This window comes from Rhinoderma darwinii, chromosome 1 (assembly GCF_050947455.1).
Source record: "Rhinoderma darwinii isolate aRhiDar2 chromosome 1, aRhiDar2.hap1, whole genome shotgun sequence".
In the NCBI taxonomy this organism is placed as follows: domain Eukaryota; kingdom Metazoa; phylum Chordata; class Amphibia; order Anura; family Rhinodermatidae; genus Rhinoderma; species Rhinoderma darwinii.
This window is the reverse complement of record NC_134687.1, coordinates 335555703-335572715: the sequence shown is the minus strand read 5'-3', so window position 1 is coordinate 335572715 and position 17013 is coordinate 335555703. Positions and strand designations below refer to the sequence as shown.

Below are 17013 nucleotides of genomic sequence, written 5' to 3'. Positions count from 1 at the left end.
AATATGTCACATTTGATGTGCAAACATATTTTATTGTAGGCTAGAACTTATGAAATAAAGTGATTTTATTTTTATATACTGTAATGTAATGTACATTATTTTTCAGTATTCTTTTTTATTCTGTCAGTGTCTATTGTTTCTGTGGTTCAGCAGAGCGCACATCAAAATCTAACCATTGCCAAAACAAAAGTGCATTGTTTGCACCAATATATTAACCCATTCAGTACACATTTTTAGAATATCGTAAATTTTGCTTATTTACTGTGATAATCTCCATAAATAAAGCCTTTATGAAAACTTACATTATACTGTTAATATTTAACTCTATATTACTTATTTGGTCTATCGCTAGATATCTTAAACTTTTCTTTTAAAAATGTATTCAATAAAGAAGATAATACAAACAATTCTTGATATACTTAGCTCCCTGTATTTTAATTGATTTTTGTGATAAGAATCTTATTATGTATCTTATGTTTGGTTCACACTGACTGTTTTCTTTTATACTCCTCTTCAAATTTGTTCCAAAGCTGTGTGTGTTCAAACTTAAACTGTTTTTCCCACTATATAACACAAAATTATTTGTTTTCAACAGGATTGCAATGGGGACTGTGCCCCAATGATGAACCGTACCAAGGTCAGCGGTGAAGACCTTCCCAGTTCTCATGAAACTCATGGCTTACCAGCTGCAGCTCCATCCTGGGATGTACAATGGCCATCCAGTACAATGACTGATGACATTACACCGTCTTACTGGCCCGGAGCCTGGCAAGCAGATCCAAAATTAAAATCAGGAAAATCTGTAAGTATGTCAATACTTTTCTCCAGTGCAATGAAATCATATCAGTTGCCATTGGTTTATGTGCTGAAGCTGCTTTTATATATATATTGCATGAGATATTGCTTACCTATCCTTTATGACTGAGTAATGTGGAAAGTAATTATTTTAACTGTCCTTACCCTTCTCTTATTTCTTTCACCCTACTCACACAAGAAACAGCTGACTTATAGTTATTATGCGTGTGAATATATGTGTTTATGTGTGTGTGTGTGTGTGTATTGGTGCCAGACATAGCCTGATCTTATGTGCCTCTGGGCATGTACAGCTCGGTAAGAGCAATGCATTTGCTCAAAGTAAGAGGCCTTAGATGATGTCCTTTACATGACAGTCGGAAATTACGTCCATTCGACAACCTTTACCAGCGACCATTTTGTTCCCATATGGCCGTGTGTACTCTGCAGCAGGGACCAATTGCCACCATACCTCAATAAGCAGCTTAAAGATCGGACAACTTCTGTCCATATCCTCTTTTAGCGCATAACACATCATATGAGGGGTTCCCTCTGTTATCCAGAGAGGTAAGACTGCAAAGAGTAGCTCCTGCTCTGGTAGACCGAGCGCAACCATGTAATGTATACATAATACCACATTTCTCGCTGTAGTGTGGCCACCAGCAGCTTTATGCGTGTGGACCCGCTGTTTGCTGGGACAGCTTGATTTAGACAAAGGGTTGTTGCAACTTTTAGGGTGACTTCACATGCTGCGGAATTGCTGCAGAATTTCAGTGCAGATTCCACACTGAAAATTCTCAGCAATTTACAGTACAATACATGTGGATGGGGTTTTCAAAACCCCATTCACATATAGCAGCAAAAAAACACTCAGAATTGATTTTATGTTGTGGATCTTCAAATCCATAGCATGTCAAATCTTTTGCAGAATTATTGCAATGTATGGGGTGGAATCCGCACTCCTTGAAATCACCAGCATGTAACACATTCAAATTTTGCAGCGGATTTGTTGTGGATTTGCATTTATTGCAGAGATAGTCCATAGCATTACATGCTCATAGGGAAATTTTTAAAATGCATAAAACTACAAAAGAAGTCTTCTGCTAGCTACCTATTGAAATTGTGTTTTTTAGGAAATACATTGCATTTTACATAACATATTATTCTCTCTCTCTATCAAACTTCTAAATTATTTTTTTATAAAAAATGTTTTTACTTTTTAAGATACAGCTTCTATATACCCTGTATACTGTAGATAGACGCTGTATTGTTCTGTCATAGCCGATTCTGTCAGGTCAGCTGACATACAGGATCCAGCTAATAATGATCACATCTAAGTATATGAATTATGTCATCTTTATTAGCTGGATCCATTCAGGACCAGCAGTCACCGGAGTCGTTAGTTCAGCTGACCTGACGGAATCAGCTTTGATGGAAGGATACAGCTTCTATGTCTATAGGATACATAGAAGCTGAATCTTATACAGTAAGCATTTTTTAAATAAAAAAATATTTTTAAAAGTTGTTTAACCCCTTGGAGGCACAGCCATTTTTCGGATTTTCATTTTAGTTTTTTTCCTCCCCACATTCCAAAAGCCATAACTTTCATATATTTCCGTTGACATAGCTGTATGAGGGCTGGTTCTTTGCGGGACGAGTTGTAGATTTTCCCCGCATTATTTAATGTGCCATATAATGTACTGGGAGCCAGAAAATAAATTATTTGTGGAGTGGAATGGGAAAAAAAACTGCAAATCCACCATTGTTTTTCAGTTTCGTATTTACGCCGTTCATTGTGCGGTAAAAACACCATGTTATCTTCATTCTACGGATTGATACGATTACGGAGATACGAAATTTATATTTTTTACCACTTATATAAAGAAAAAACTTTTTGTTAAAAAACAATAGTTTTGTGTCGCCACATTCTGAGAGCCATAACTTTTTATATTTTTCAGTCGATTTAGCAGTGTGATGGCTTATTTTTTGCAGGGCAAGCTGTAGTTTTATTGGTTCCATTTTGGGGTCAATGTGACTCTTTGATTACTTTTTATTCAATTTTTTTGGGGGTGGTAAGGTGACCGAAAAACAGCAATTTGGGTGTTTTTTAATTCTGTTTTTTTACGACATTCACCGAGCGTGTCAAATAACATTATGTTGTAATAGTTTGGACTTTTACGGACGCAGAAATACCAGTTATGTAAACGTTTAGGGAAAGTAATACTTTAGAGAAAATATTGCAAAAAAGTTTTTTTTTTTGAACATTAAAAAAACCTTTATTTAACTGTATTTTTTATCAGTCCCCCTAGGGGATATTAACCAGCGATCGTTAGATCACTTGCATGGTATACTGCAATACTACTGTATTGCGGTATATCGCTATATTGACAGTCTCCTATGAAGCCCTGCCGGGCATCATAGGGCCCCGAGGCTGCCATAACGATGATCTCACCCCCGATCACATCGCGGGGGTCCGATGGCACGTCAGAGGGGGCCACCTCCCTTATTTTAACAGGTTACATGCTGCAGGCGCTATTGACTGCGGCATTTAAGTAGTTAAATGGGCGGAATCTAAATTAACTTTGATTCCGCCTGTTGCACTGGGGTGTCAGCTGTAACATACAGCTGACACCCGCTCGGTATGGAGCGCGCTCAACCCATGGGCACGCTCCAAACGTCCCCTTGGCGGCTGTCACGTACATGTACGTGACATAGCACTAAGGGATTAATATCAAGTAAAAAATTGATTTATTAAGAAAACATTTTCACTTCAAAAGTGCTCATAGCTTTTTAAAGATGTATTAAAATAAAATGTTTTTAATGTTGCTTATCTACTCTTACTGTTGACACGTTACTTTTATTTTGTACCTTAGGCATATTTTCGCCACTTTTGACCTTTACATTTCACATGTCTGCATAAAATGGTTCCTTGTAGTCACATGCTGTTTACCCTTCATCATGCTTGACATTGAACTCAAAGGCCCTCATAGTCCATTTTCACCGCTTATCTAAATGAAAAGGTGTTCACGTGTTTAGCACAATTTGCATGTTACTAGTGAATTCTTAGAAGTTTTCTTAAAAAAATGTGATCTGTTTATCACTGTCATTGTGTTATGTTTAGTGGTAAGAGAAATGTAACAATCAGTAAGGCTATGTTCACACGCTTAACAAAAAACGGCTGTAAATACGGAGCTGTTTTCAAGGGAAAACAGCCTTTGATTTTCAGCCGTTTTTTAAGCAACTAGCGTTTTTTGTTGCGTTTTTTACGGACGTTTTTTTGGAGCTGTTTTTCTATTGAGTCAATGGAAAACGGCTCCAAAACCGGCTCAAGAAGTGACATACACTTCTTTTTACAAGGTATTTTCTCATGCGTCCGGTTTTAAAAACGGCCGCGTAAAAAACGCCCCGTGGGAGCGGAACGCCGTTTTTCCCATTGAAATCAATGGACAGATGTTTGGAGACGTTCAGCCCCCATATTTTTAGCCATTTTTCGGGTTGTTTACGGCCCAAAATACAGCTGAGAATAGGTTGTGTGAACAAACCCTAAGGGCTCATGCACACAGCTGAATTATGGCCCCGTTTTGTATGAAGTCGCATTAGGGCTGCTATAGAGGTGCAGGAGCCCTCTACTGTATCTCTGTATGCCTCAGATTTCATATTGCTTTTTTCTGTCAGGTCTGTACGAATAAATAGTGGCATGCTCATTATCCATCAGACTCCGTATGTACATAGATACTCTGCCCTAGAAGCATTGCTCTGAGCCATAAGAGTGACAAATCATAAAGTTAGAGAAAAAAAAATAGGAAAAACATCTGATGTTGTAGGTCCTGAGAAAAAGGTGAACATGTTTTATTGTTGTTGTTGGTTTTGCAATGTACGGTATGTGTCTGGTGGATACTGGCAATCGTGTAGCAAATATCTAGCAATTGTAAATGTCTCAAGAAAGCCTGCAAAATATTCAACTGGAGGCTGATGTCTTCTTAAAGACTAACTAAACTTTCAAAAGTATAAAACATGTCTTTTCTCGGAAAGCCGAACTAGCAGTGAGTCCGTACACCACTTGCTCGGTGTTACGGCTGCGGTCACGGACTGCAACCTCCTCTTACCTGCCTCCCGCAGGTTCTCCTCTTCCTGCCGACATTTCCCTTCCCGGAGATGCCGGCACAAGCGTCCGCTCTGTCCTGCAGTGGTTACTAGAGGGCGTGTGCTGGTTCCCGGCCTTAAAGGGCCAACGTTCGCATATGTAAATAATTAATTAATTATGCTCTGTTAACCTTGAACTATAAAAAGGGCCCTGCCCTTTAGATCCTTGCCTGAGCGTTGTTTGGAATTCCCATGTTAGTCTTGCAAATGGTTCCTTAGTGTTACCCTGCTACCAGGGTTCCGTGCCCTGCTACCTTTATCCAGTATTCCATGCTGCGTTATTGTGCCTGAGCCTGTTTAGTGATTGGAGTCGTGTCCTGCTGCTCCTGCTGTCATTCGCCACTTCTGGCGTTAACCTGCTGAACCTACTGTCATCCGCCACGTCTGGTGCAACCTGCCACATCCACCTCCATCCGTGCTAAAGCCCCTGACAATTATCTGGACGATCTCAGGTACTTTCATGCTACGTACTTCTTGTATAGTCTTGTGCATAGACTGTGACTTGGCTACCTGCCTCTCCGCTACGGCGGAACGGCACAGTGGGTCCACATACCCCTAGATCATGACAGTATGCTCAAGCCATGGAACCCGCTGGCCAGCCCAAAACCGCAATTCAAAGGATACAGACGGAGATGCATGACCTACGGACATGTCAGGATCAACTCCTTAAGGCTGTAAATTCCATCATGACCCGCCTGGATCAACTCACTGTTCCACCTCTGGTTCCTCCTCCAGAGGCTGCTGTCATTCCACTGCCCGTTGCTCCTCCTGTTTGTTCCGGATCCACAGTTTTGTTGCCTCTTCCTCCTCACTATGACGGTGACCCCAGAGCCTGTAGAGGGTTCATCAACCAATGCATTGTTCATTTTAGGCTACGAGCTCATCTCTTCCCCTCTGAGGAGGTCAAAGTAGTGCTTATATATCCCTCTTCGCTGGCAAGGCTCTCGCATGGGCGAATCCCATCTTGGAACAACAGGGACATGAATCCTCGGACCTAGCCTTGTTCCTGCAGTCTTTCTGTGCTGTATTCGAGGAGCCGGGCCGAACATCTTCTGCCGTGGGCACTCTGCTGACTCTCAAGCAAGGAGGCTCCACAGTAGGAGAGTATGCTATATCCTTTCGTACCCTGGCAGCAGAGTTGGCACCGAAAAATGAGGCCTTGGTGGCAACCTTTTGGCAGGGACTGTCCTCACACATCAAGGACGAACTTGCAACCCGCGACCTCCCTTCTACCTTGGATGCCCTCATCCTGTTGGCCACCCGGGTTGAAGTCAGGATCTGGGAGCGCTCTCAGGAGGTTCGACAGGAGAGCCAGTTTCACAGACTAGCACCCTCAGTCCAGAGACTACTATTGCCTTCCCCTAGTGTGCTACCTGAAGAACCTATGCATTTAGACAGAGCCAGGCTGCCAGAGCAGGAGAAACAGCGCAGATGCTCGTCTGGTTTATGTCTGTATTGTGGCCTTAAGGGTAATTTCGTGCACCAATGTCCACAGAAGCCGGGAAACTCCAGCACCTAGGGTTGGTTGGAGAGGCAACTCTATCGGGCACGTCTCCAAATGTCAAAACCTCTTCCAAATGATCTATTCCTGGGGCCATCATATCTGGAGAGACATCACATTCCTTCTCTGCCTATCTTGATTTTGGAGCAGCTGCAAATTTCATCCAGCAAGGTCTAGTGTATCGCTTACATCTACCCACAGTTCTTTTTGAGAGACCCTGGCTGTTGCTTCTGTGAATGGCCTACCATTGCCTGATCCAATTGTGTTCATTACAGAACCACTGACACTACAAGTCGGAGTTCTTCACTCAGAACAGATCGCCTTCCTTGTATTGCCTAAAGCGATCAACCCTATTCTGCTGGGCCTGCCATGGCTTTGTCTACACGCTCCATTTCTCAACTGGAGTTCCGGAGGAGTCCTTCAATGGAATTCAACCGCTGTCTGCCATAAGTTCGTCCAGTTTTGCCGCCACTACGCGGACCTATTCAGCAAAAAGAAGGCAGAGACTCTTCCTCCCTATCGCAGCTACGATTGCCCAGTAGAATTACTTCCTGACGCCTCACCACCCCGTGGGCGAGTCTATCCCCTCTCTCTGCCAGAGACCCTAGCCATGTCTGCCTACGTTAAGGAGAATCTGGAGAGAGGGTTTATCCGGAAGTCTTCCTCCCTGGCCGGAGCCGGATTCTTCTTTGTGAAAAAGAAGGATGCATCGCTTCGTCCATTTATCGATTACAGTGGTTTGAACCAAATCACGGTCAAGAATAAGTACCCCTTGCCGCTCTTTTCAGAACTTTTCAATAGAATTCGTGGGGCCAAGGTGTTCACGAAGCTGGATTTATGCGGGGCCTTTAACTTGATCCGTATCCGCAAAGGTGAGTGGAAAACCGCATTCAACACCCGAGACGATCACTACGATATCTTGTGATGCCCTTTGGGCTGTGTAATGCTCCAGCTGTGTTCCAGGAGTTCGGGAATGACATCTTCTGGGATCTGCTGTATGTCTGTGTGGTGGTCTATCTGGATGACATCCTGATCTACTCACCTGATTTGACGACACATCAGAGGCATGTTCGCCAAGTTCTTTCTCGGTTAAGGGGGAATCTCCTGTATGCTAAACTCGAGAAGTGTGTATTCAAGAGGAACTCTCTGCCCTTGCTTGGTTACATCTTGTCCGACCGTGTACTCAAAATGGATCCAGAGAAGGTGAAATCCGGCTTCGAGCGGCCACGTCCACAGGGGCTTCGATCCATACAACAATTTCTAGGGTTCGCATACTTCTATCGGCAAGTTATCCCAAACTTTTTGTCTCTGACTGCCCCAATCTCCGCCCTCACCAAGAAGGGGGTCAATGCCAAGGTTTGGCCTCTGGAGGCAGAATTAGAATTTTTAAACCTCAAGAACGCTTTCACCTCAGCCTCCGTTCTTCATCACCCTGATGCATCTCGGCCGTTCTCTCTGGAGGTGAACGCATCCTCCGTTGGTGCTGGAGCACTACTATGTCAAATGAACTCAAAGGGCAAGATGGTGGCCTGTGGCATCTTTTCGAAACTATTCTCTCCGGCTGAACGTAATTATTCCATCGGGGATCGGGAGTTGCTGGCCGTCAAGTTGTTCACCCTATTACCATTTTTATGGATCACAAGAACCTCACGTACCTACAGTCAGCACAACGGCTAAATCCTCGCCAAGCCAGGTGGTCGTTGTTCTTCGCCCGATTTCAATTCTTGCTTCATTTCCATCCTGCTGATAACAATGTGAAGGCTGATTCCCTGTCTCGATCATTTGAGACTAATGACTCTGAGGAGATCCCTCAACATATTATAGATCCTTCTAGGATTATTGCCGCTAACCCTTTACAAATTAGAGACATTCCTCCCGGAAAGACTTTTTCGGCTTGCAGACAGGAAGAGAATTCTCCGCTGGTGACACAGCTACAAACTGGCCGGGCACTCCGGTGTCTGAAAGACTCTAGACTGCATAGCCTGACAGTACTGGTGGCCCACGCTGCTTAGCAATGCTACGGACTGCATCTCTTCATGTACAAACTGTGTTTCGAAACAAGTCTACCCGCTCCAAACCTGCTGGTCTGCTCCTACCCCTGCCTGTCCCTGATCGACTTTATTACAGACCTTACCCCCTCAGCTGGATGTACTGCGGTCTTGGTAGTAGTGGATCGTTTTTCTCCGTTGACTGCTCTTCCTCTGCTCCTCGCCTGGCAAACCTATTTATTCTCCACATTTTCCGTCTGCACGGACTTCCTCTGCACATTGTCTCGGATCGGGGTGTCCAGTTCACGTCCAAGTTCTGGAGAGCCCTGTGCAACCTGCTAGATTTTAAGCTGGACTTCTCCTCCGACTACCACCCACAGTCCAATGGTCAGGTGGGGAGGACCAATCAAATTTTGGTGAATTATCTTCGTCATTTTGTTTCCGCCCAACATGACAATTGGGTACAACTTCTGCCTTGGGCGGAATTCTCGTACAACAACCACACAAGTGAGTCTACTGATTCGTCCCCCTTCTACATTGTGTACAGCCAGCATCCCCGAGTTCCTTTTCCTGTGCCAGCCATGACCCAGGTACCAGCAGCTAACTCTTCATTTGGGACTTTTATTCACATTCTGGCAGCAAACTAAGGCTGCCATTCTCCAATCAGTGGCCCGCATGAAAAAGCAGGCTGACAAAAAAATGAAAAGTTCCTCCTCAGTTCTCTCCTGGAGTCAAAGTCTGGCTGTCCTCGGGAAACATTAGACTCAAGATGCCTTCTCACAAATTCGCTCCCAGGTTCCTCGGTCCTTTCAAAAACCTGCAAAAGATAAACCCTGTATCCTATAAACTTCGGTTGCCTCCTTTGCTGAAGATTCCCAACTCTTTCCAAGTGTCCCCCCTTAAACCTGTGGTCCTGAACCGCTACAATAAAACTCCTGGTCCTGTGGTTGCTCCCACCGGTTCATCTGATGTGTTTGAGTTGAAGGAGATCCTGGACTGCAAGAGGGTACGAGGAAGGACTTTCTATTTGGTGGACTGGAGAGGGTTTGGTCCTGAGGAGAGATCCTGGGAACCACAGGAGAACCTCAATGCTCCTACCCTCATTAAAAAATTCCTCTCTCGCTCTGGACCCTGAGCCTGTTTAGGGATTGGCATCTTGTCCTGCTACTCTTGCTGTCATTCGCCACATCTGGCGCAACCTGCTGCACCTGCTGTCATTCGCCATGTCTGGCGCAACCTGCTCCACCTGCTGTCATCCGCCACGTCTGTCGCAACCTGCTGCACCTGCCGTCATCCGCCACGTCTGGTGTAACCTGCCACATCCACCTTCATCTGGGCTAAAGCCCCTGCCAATTGTCTGGACTATCTCAGGTACTTTTGTTTTACGTACTTCTTGTATAGACTTGTTCATTGACTGTGACTGGGCCAGCTGCCTCTCCGCTATGGCGGAGCGGCCTCGTGGGTCCACATACGCCTAGATCGTGACACTCGGCTTTCCGAGAAAAGTCGTTCAGAAATTAAGCAGCACAGGGCTCATCTGATTGCTTATACCAATTTGTTTTAGTGATCGGTGGGGGTCTCAGTGCTCGAACCCCCACCAATCAAAACTTAAAGAGGCTCTGGCACCAGATTATAAGTGCCCTATCTCATACATAATCTGATCGGCGCTGGAATGTAGATAACAGCAGTGGTTTTTATTTTGAAAAACGATCATATTTGAGCAAGTTATGAGCAATTTTAAATTTAGTTTCTTAATGTCCAACTGGGCGTGTTTTTACTTTTGACCAAGTGGGTGTTGTAAAGAAGTGTATGAGGCTGACCAATCAGTGACCAATCAGTGACATACACTTCTCATTGTTCCAGCCCAGCATGATCCACAGCACAGTGAGATTGTGCAGTGAAAGAAGCTGGGCTGGGACAATGAGAAGTGTATGTCACTGATTGGTCAGCCTCATACACTTCTTTACAACACCCACTTGGTCAAAAGTAAAAACACGCCCAGTTGGGCATTAAGAAACGAAATCTAAAATTGCTCATAACTTGCTCAAAAATGATCGTTTTTAAAAATAAAAACCACTGCTGTTATCTACATTCCAGCGCCGATCAGATTATGTAGGAGATAGGTCACTTATAATCTGGTGACAGAGCCTCTTTAAGACATGTTACTAGCACATGTAAAAAGTTTTTTGAAAGTTTAGTTACACTTTAAAGAAGATTATTTAAGCTACTATGATGACAAAAAAACCTTATTGGCTCTGTAGGCATTGTACTTACAATTGTTCTTCAAAGTAGAATTTTATGATGAAACTATAACAACAAGAAAATGAGTAGCAAATTATTATGAGCCATAAAAAATTACACACTTTATGAACATGGCATGGCCCCTCTCTTATATGACATGTGGGTTTAAGGGCCCTCACTCACACGGATCTGGCTGTTATTGCATCCTTTCACAAATTAATGTTATCCCCTAGTAGATAAGATTTATTTTAGATTTACTGTCCCTTTAAAAAGTTCAACTTGTCAGGAAAGAGTTATTATAACTTAAGTAAGCAGTAATGTGAATGTCTTTTGAAGATAAAAAAAATCTGTGTCTTTGAAATGTTTATTTATCATATTGATGACAGTAACATTGTACAAAGATGTTTTGATAAATTAACAAACTGTATCCATGACAACTGTCTGGACCAATCACATGTTCCGTAGATGAATGCCGGGCATGAGGCACCTGATAGGGCAAAATGTGAGGATCCCTGAGTCTGTGCAGAGCTGCAAATTCTGATTTATAATGCATGCATAAGGAATTCCAGCACTGACGAAGTTAAGGGAATGCTCTATAGAGCTGCCAGGTCTACCACTGCTTGCTTAAGGACTTCATTGTGTTTGACCAGAAGGTTGTGTTTTCCATTATTTGCAACAGTTTCCAAATGCTTTGACTCTCTCAATATGTCATACACACTCTTGTTCAAAGGGGGCGGAAACCATCAAAATCCTCATTACTTCTTTGATGCCGACTGGCGAGGCAGCCAGCTACATAATACAGGATACTGTAGGAATTGTAATTTCTTTTTGCGAGACTTATTAAGTAAATCATTACAACTCTCTAATACATTAGGATAATAATTTTATAAAAGTTACATAGCTTCTGCCTTTCTACTGCCAGTTTTGATCTCAGTCTAGTCCCAAGTACTACTACTACTACTACTACTAGTACAAGGGTAAATTCATAGATACTTATAGATTATCTATAATAATTTTAGGACAGTATTTTAGAGCATATGTTAAATTTAGTGGATACAACTAGGACTGGATTTTTCATTTGGCACAAAAGGCAAATGCCTATGGGCCTTCCTGCGGGAAAGGAGACCTGCTGAGCAGGGTCAGGAATGAATTATAGTGCATACAATGGGAGATGGTACTGTAGTCTCCATTCAATGTTTATTTACAGGTGGAGTAGCTCTATTTGGAGATTACTGCTGGTTTTGAGGTTCTGGTTCAAAAATATGTGTGGCTCTGCTGTGGGTTTATTCAGGGCTCAATCCAGGTGTTTGTGGGTTCTTGGGCAACAGAGTCACAATGGGCCTCTTGTCTTGATAAGCATAGAGCATGCTTACCCAGATCCCCCTTAAAGGGGTTACCCGGGAAGTGGAAATTATTTATTAGGGGCTGGAAATTAAACAAAGAAACCAAAAAAGCAGTACTTACTTACCTGCCTCTGTTTATCCAGCGCTGTTGCTCTGGCGGCACTACCTATGTAGCATGTAACCGCTGCAGCCAATCAGAGGACTCAACGGGACTAACTGGTGACGAATTGTATTTCTGTCATAATGCCAGAAATACAACATATGAACGATGAGCCCCGTCAAGCCCTCTGATTGACTGCAGTGGTCACATGCTACGTGCATGTAAACAAACACCAGGAGTTTCACCGAAACATCAGCGCTGCATCGCCGAGGTCAAGCATAGGTAAGTATTTCTTTTTTTGTCTATTTTTTTAATTTCCTGCCCCTAATAAAACATCTTTATATACCTTGGATCTACAGATGTAGCAATTCTTATCTTGACTCTGCTAACTTGCTGCAGAGTGATAACGTATCACGTAAGCCATTGAAAGTAATTTAAAAAATCAAGTGAGGCTGTCTTCACATCAGCGTTGCCCTTCCGTTGAGGGGGTTCCGTCTGAGGTTTCCGTCGGGTTCCCTCAATGGAAAGTCAAACGAAAACCTTAGGTTCCGTTTGCATCACCATTGATCTCAACGGTGACAGAAACGTTGCTAAAGGTTTCCGTCTGTCACCATTGTGACAGGTTTCCGTTTTTTTGACGGAATCAATAGCGCAGTCGACTACGCTATTGATTCCGTCACAAACAATGGTACCCTGTGTCACGATGGGTGCGTGGAACCACTGGGCCGTACCGCCATAGCGGGATAACAGCTGGCCAACAGGATACCAAGTCAAAGTCTATCGTTCGAATAAGGGCACCTGTGGGAACTTCAGACAGTAGCGATGGTAGGCTCTGATGGGACCTTGGCATCAGGCAGACAACAGGCGTGGTGTAACACGAAAGGTGCAGTATTCGGCACAACACAACTCCAACTCTCAGTGGAACACTGGGAACTGTAAAACACTAAGGGACAATTTGCAAAGACTAACACAGGTAAACACAACAACGCTCAGGCAATGAGGGTAGGGGCAGGGCCCTTCTTATAGTCCAGGGTGAGTATGGGCTAATTACATATTAAATTCATGTGCGCGCGCTGGCCCTTTAAGGCCGGGCACGAGCGTTTGCACACACCCTACGGGACACTGCAGAATAAAACGGAAGTGAGCGCTGGCGTCTTCTCAGGAGGAGATGTGGGCCAACGCTCACAGATCCATGGCTGCGGCCGTCGGAAGGTGAGTAAACCCGACGGCTCGTGGCCATGGGTGTTACACCCTGTCACAACGGTGACAAACGGAAACCATTAGCAACGTTTCCGTCACCATTGAGATCAATGGTGATGCAAACGGAACCTAAGGTTTCTATTTGCCCTTCCGTTGAGGGGTTAACCATACGGAAACCCCTCAACGGAAGGGCAACGCTGATATGAACAGGCCCTTAAAGTTTCTTGCCACTGTGTATTTAATGAGTTAAAAGTCAAGATAAAGATGGCTATATCTATACCAAGGTTTGCAATCTGTGAAGGTAACAGTTTAAGGGTCGGTTCACACTGAGTTTTTTTACACGTTTTTTGACGCAGAAACCGTGTTGGAAAATCCGCCAAAAAACGGCCAAAAATCCCTCCCATTTATTTCAAGCGGAGGCGTTTTTTTCCCGCGAGCGGTAAAACCGTCTCGCGGGAAAAAGAAGCGACATGCCCTATATTCGGGTGCTTATGTCTCTGACCTCCCATTGACATCAATGGGAGGCAGAGAAAGCGTATTTCGCTGCGTTTTTTGCCCGCGGCGCTCATTGGCCGCAGGCAAAAAACGCCGCAAAAATCGGCGTGCAGGGAGAGGAAAATCTGCCTCAAAATTCCAAACGGAATGCAAAAAACTCAGTGTGAATCCAGCCTAAGGTGGGATGTAGACCCCTAGTAATAATATTTTGGAATAGTTTAATAAATATGAAATTAACCTTGTTTCTTAATCATGAATTAGGATAATAATGTGTTATTTAATGGATTCTGTATATCCTTGTTTATATATATCATAACATGTTCTAATTAGTATATTGCTGTTAACCATTAACTTTCTTTTAAGGTAGTACATTTGATGTTTATGGGTTAAATTAGTTCTGAATGAAAATGTTCTTTTAATATAGAATAGGTGGCATTTGTAAATGTTGCCAAGCCTGGATGAGTTCATATATTATTTAGTAATGTACTTTTTAAGGTCAGAAACTGCTATAGTATTGATCTTTCATTGTTGTGCACCACACAGTATATATACCACTTCCAAACCACATACAAATATCCCAGAGGGATTTACAAAGCCATTTTCTGGAACTGTTAGGAAAAGCAGTCAGCGAGAACGAGTCGGAACTTGGTCCCTCTTTACAATTAGTGGTTGCTTAAGGGTCTTGCTTGCCAAAGCTTTAGCCAAGATTGTTCATATGTATTTTATTTTAAAATTGTTAATTTAAAAAAAAAACAAAAAAAAAACAATGCTCCAGATACGGGTATCTTTATATATAGGCTCAGATTACCATTTTACATCTTGTTTCTTGAGCTAAAATTATTTTATTGCCACTGTTATAAGAGGTGACATTTTTTCCACTCTAGTACACGCTACATAAGGGTTTTATTATAGAATCAAGTATTGCAATGGTAAAGTGATTACACACAAAAAACAAATTCTTTACTTCTGTTTACTATTTTTTGGAAATGTATTTTTACTACTTATTCCAACATATCCACAGTGCTGTACAGAGTCTATCACAATACAATGTTTCCTATTTAAAACACACAGGTCAATTAGTCTATCAGAATGTTTTTGGAGTGTTGGAGGAAACCACAGTACCCAGAGAAAAATCACGCAAATAAGGGGAGAATACACTAACTCCATGCGGGTGTTGTTCTTGATCAGATCCAAACCCGGCTCCCCAGTACTGCAAGTCAACAGGGATAGCCACTGAGCCACCGTGCTGCTAACAAAAAAAAAGGCCTCCATTCTGGTTGACACTTTTTAGTCCTCAAGTTCCTGACTCCCTGACTCCAGCACCATCTCCCTGACTCCCAATTGTAGACCCCAATGTAGTTAAGGATCTGCAGCAGGTGTCACTGAAATACTGTACAATCTGCGCCTACAAATCTGGCAGCATTAAAGCTTAACTCTACTGTAGTAACTCCATCTACATAGTTAACTTAGATTTATGTAATACTATGTTTACTTCTCTACTTGCAGTTCCACCTTATATAATTTAACACCGCTCCTCCTTCCCGTCTGACTAATGCTGTTCAGATAGTATAGGAATTACAGTGGTCATGTAAAACAGGAAAATGTAATGCCTACAGAGTTTCACTTTAAAATGCGTATGTATGTATGTATGTATGTATGTATGTATGTATGTATATATATATATATATATATATATATATATATATATACACACACAGTTGAAAGAAAAAAGTAAGTGAACCCTTTGACATTACCTGCATATCTACATCGATTACTAATTTAATGTGTCCTGATTGTTCTCTAAGTCACAATTATAGACAAAAACAATTAACTAACAACAAATAGTTGTACTGCTCATGTGTTTTATTGAACACATTAAGTAAACATCCACAGTGAAGGGAGGAAAAGTAAGTGGGTTTGACAGGTACTTTGCTCATTGAAAAAAGGCACACAAAGCCTGGTTACTGCCAAATCTTCGTTACTCAAGAAATATTGGTTATTTTGAACCATGCCTTGAGGTGAAAAAACTTCCAGAAAAACTCAGATGTGTTATAGAGACGCCTGCAGCTGATAAAGACTAGAAAATCATTGCTAAAGACCTAGCTACACATCAATCCAAGGTTATACAAATTGTCTACAAATAGAGACAATTCAGGCATGTTGCTACTCTCATTAGGAGTGGGCATTCTGTTAAGATCACAATGGGCTATCCTGATAGAAGTGAGAAAGAGAAACAATAAAAGACCTTCTGAAGACACTACAAACTGCAAAAAAAATCTGTTCACCATGAAGAAAGCCACTGCGTCCAATAAAAACATTGCCTCCTGTCTCAAGGTTGCCAGAGACCACTTGGATGTTCCCACAGACATACTTAGAATGGGATGTCATAAAAGCTTCTGTAGGTGTAATGTGTAGGTGTCCCAATACATTTGTCCATATAGTGTATGTTTGGAGGAAAAATATCACTGCACACCAACACCAAAACCTCATCCCAAATGTAAAGTATGGTGGTGGGAGCATCATGGTTTGGAGCTACTTTGCTGGACATCTTGCGATCATTGAGGGAGCAATGAATTCTAAGGGTATGTTCATACGGACTATTTTCGGTCGTTTTTCGGGCCGTAAACGCCCAAAAAACGGCTGAAAAATCGGAAGCAGAACGTCTCCAAACATCTGCCCATTGATTAAAATGGAAAAAAACGGCGTTCTATTCCGAAGGGCTGTTTTTTTTGCATGGCCGCGAAAAAGAAGTGCAGGTCACTTCTTACTTCTTGGGACGTTTTTGGAGCCATTTTTCATTGACTCCATAGAAAACAGCTCCAAGAACAGCCATAAAAAAGGTACCGAAAAACCCAGCGAAAATCGCGAGTGGCTTAAAAAACTTCTGAAAATCAGGAGCTGTTTTCCCTTGAAAACAGCTCCGTATTTTCAGACGTTTTTGACTCAGCATGTGAACATACTCTAAGGTGTATCAAACATTTTACAGGAGAATGTAAGGGCAGCCGTCCATGACCTAAAGCTGAAGAGACGTTGGGTGATGCAACAAGACAATGACCAAAGCACACAAGTAAATCAACTAAAGAATGGTTGAAAAAGAAGATTTGTGTTCTGGAATGGCCAATTTAAAGTCCCAACCTTAACCCTATTCAGATGCTGTGGCATGACCTGAAGAGGGCTATCCAAGTAAGTCATCCCAGAAATATTGATGCA

The 17013-nt window shown here is 42.6% G+C and overlaps 1 protein-coding gene across 2 annotated transcripts in view; it reads left to right on the top strand.

The window, feature by feature from the left end:
- Positions 1-601: 601 nt before the first annotated feature.
- BNC2 (basonuclin zinc finger protein 2) overlaps positions 602-17013 on the top strand; it is a 382515-nt gene continuing 366103 nt past the window's right edge. The window contains exon 1 of one of the 2 annotated variants that reach the window (XM_075825666.1): positions 602-802. In XM_075825666.1, the coding sequence (XP_075681781.1) occupies positions 620-802 (183 nt within the window). In that variant the 5' untranslated portion in view covers positions 602-619. The remainder of the gene's footprint in view (positions 803-17013) is intronic. The other variant, XM_075825667.1, reaches the window with a different exon arrangement.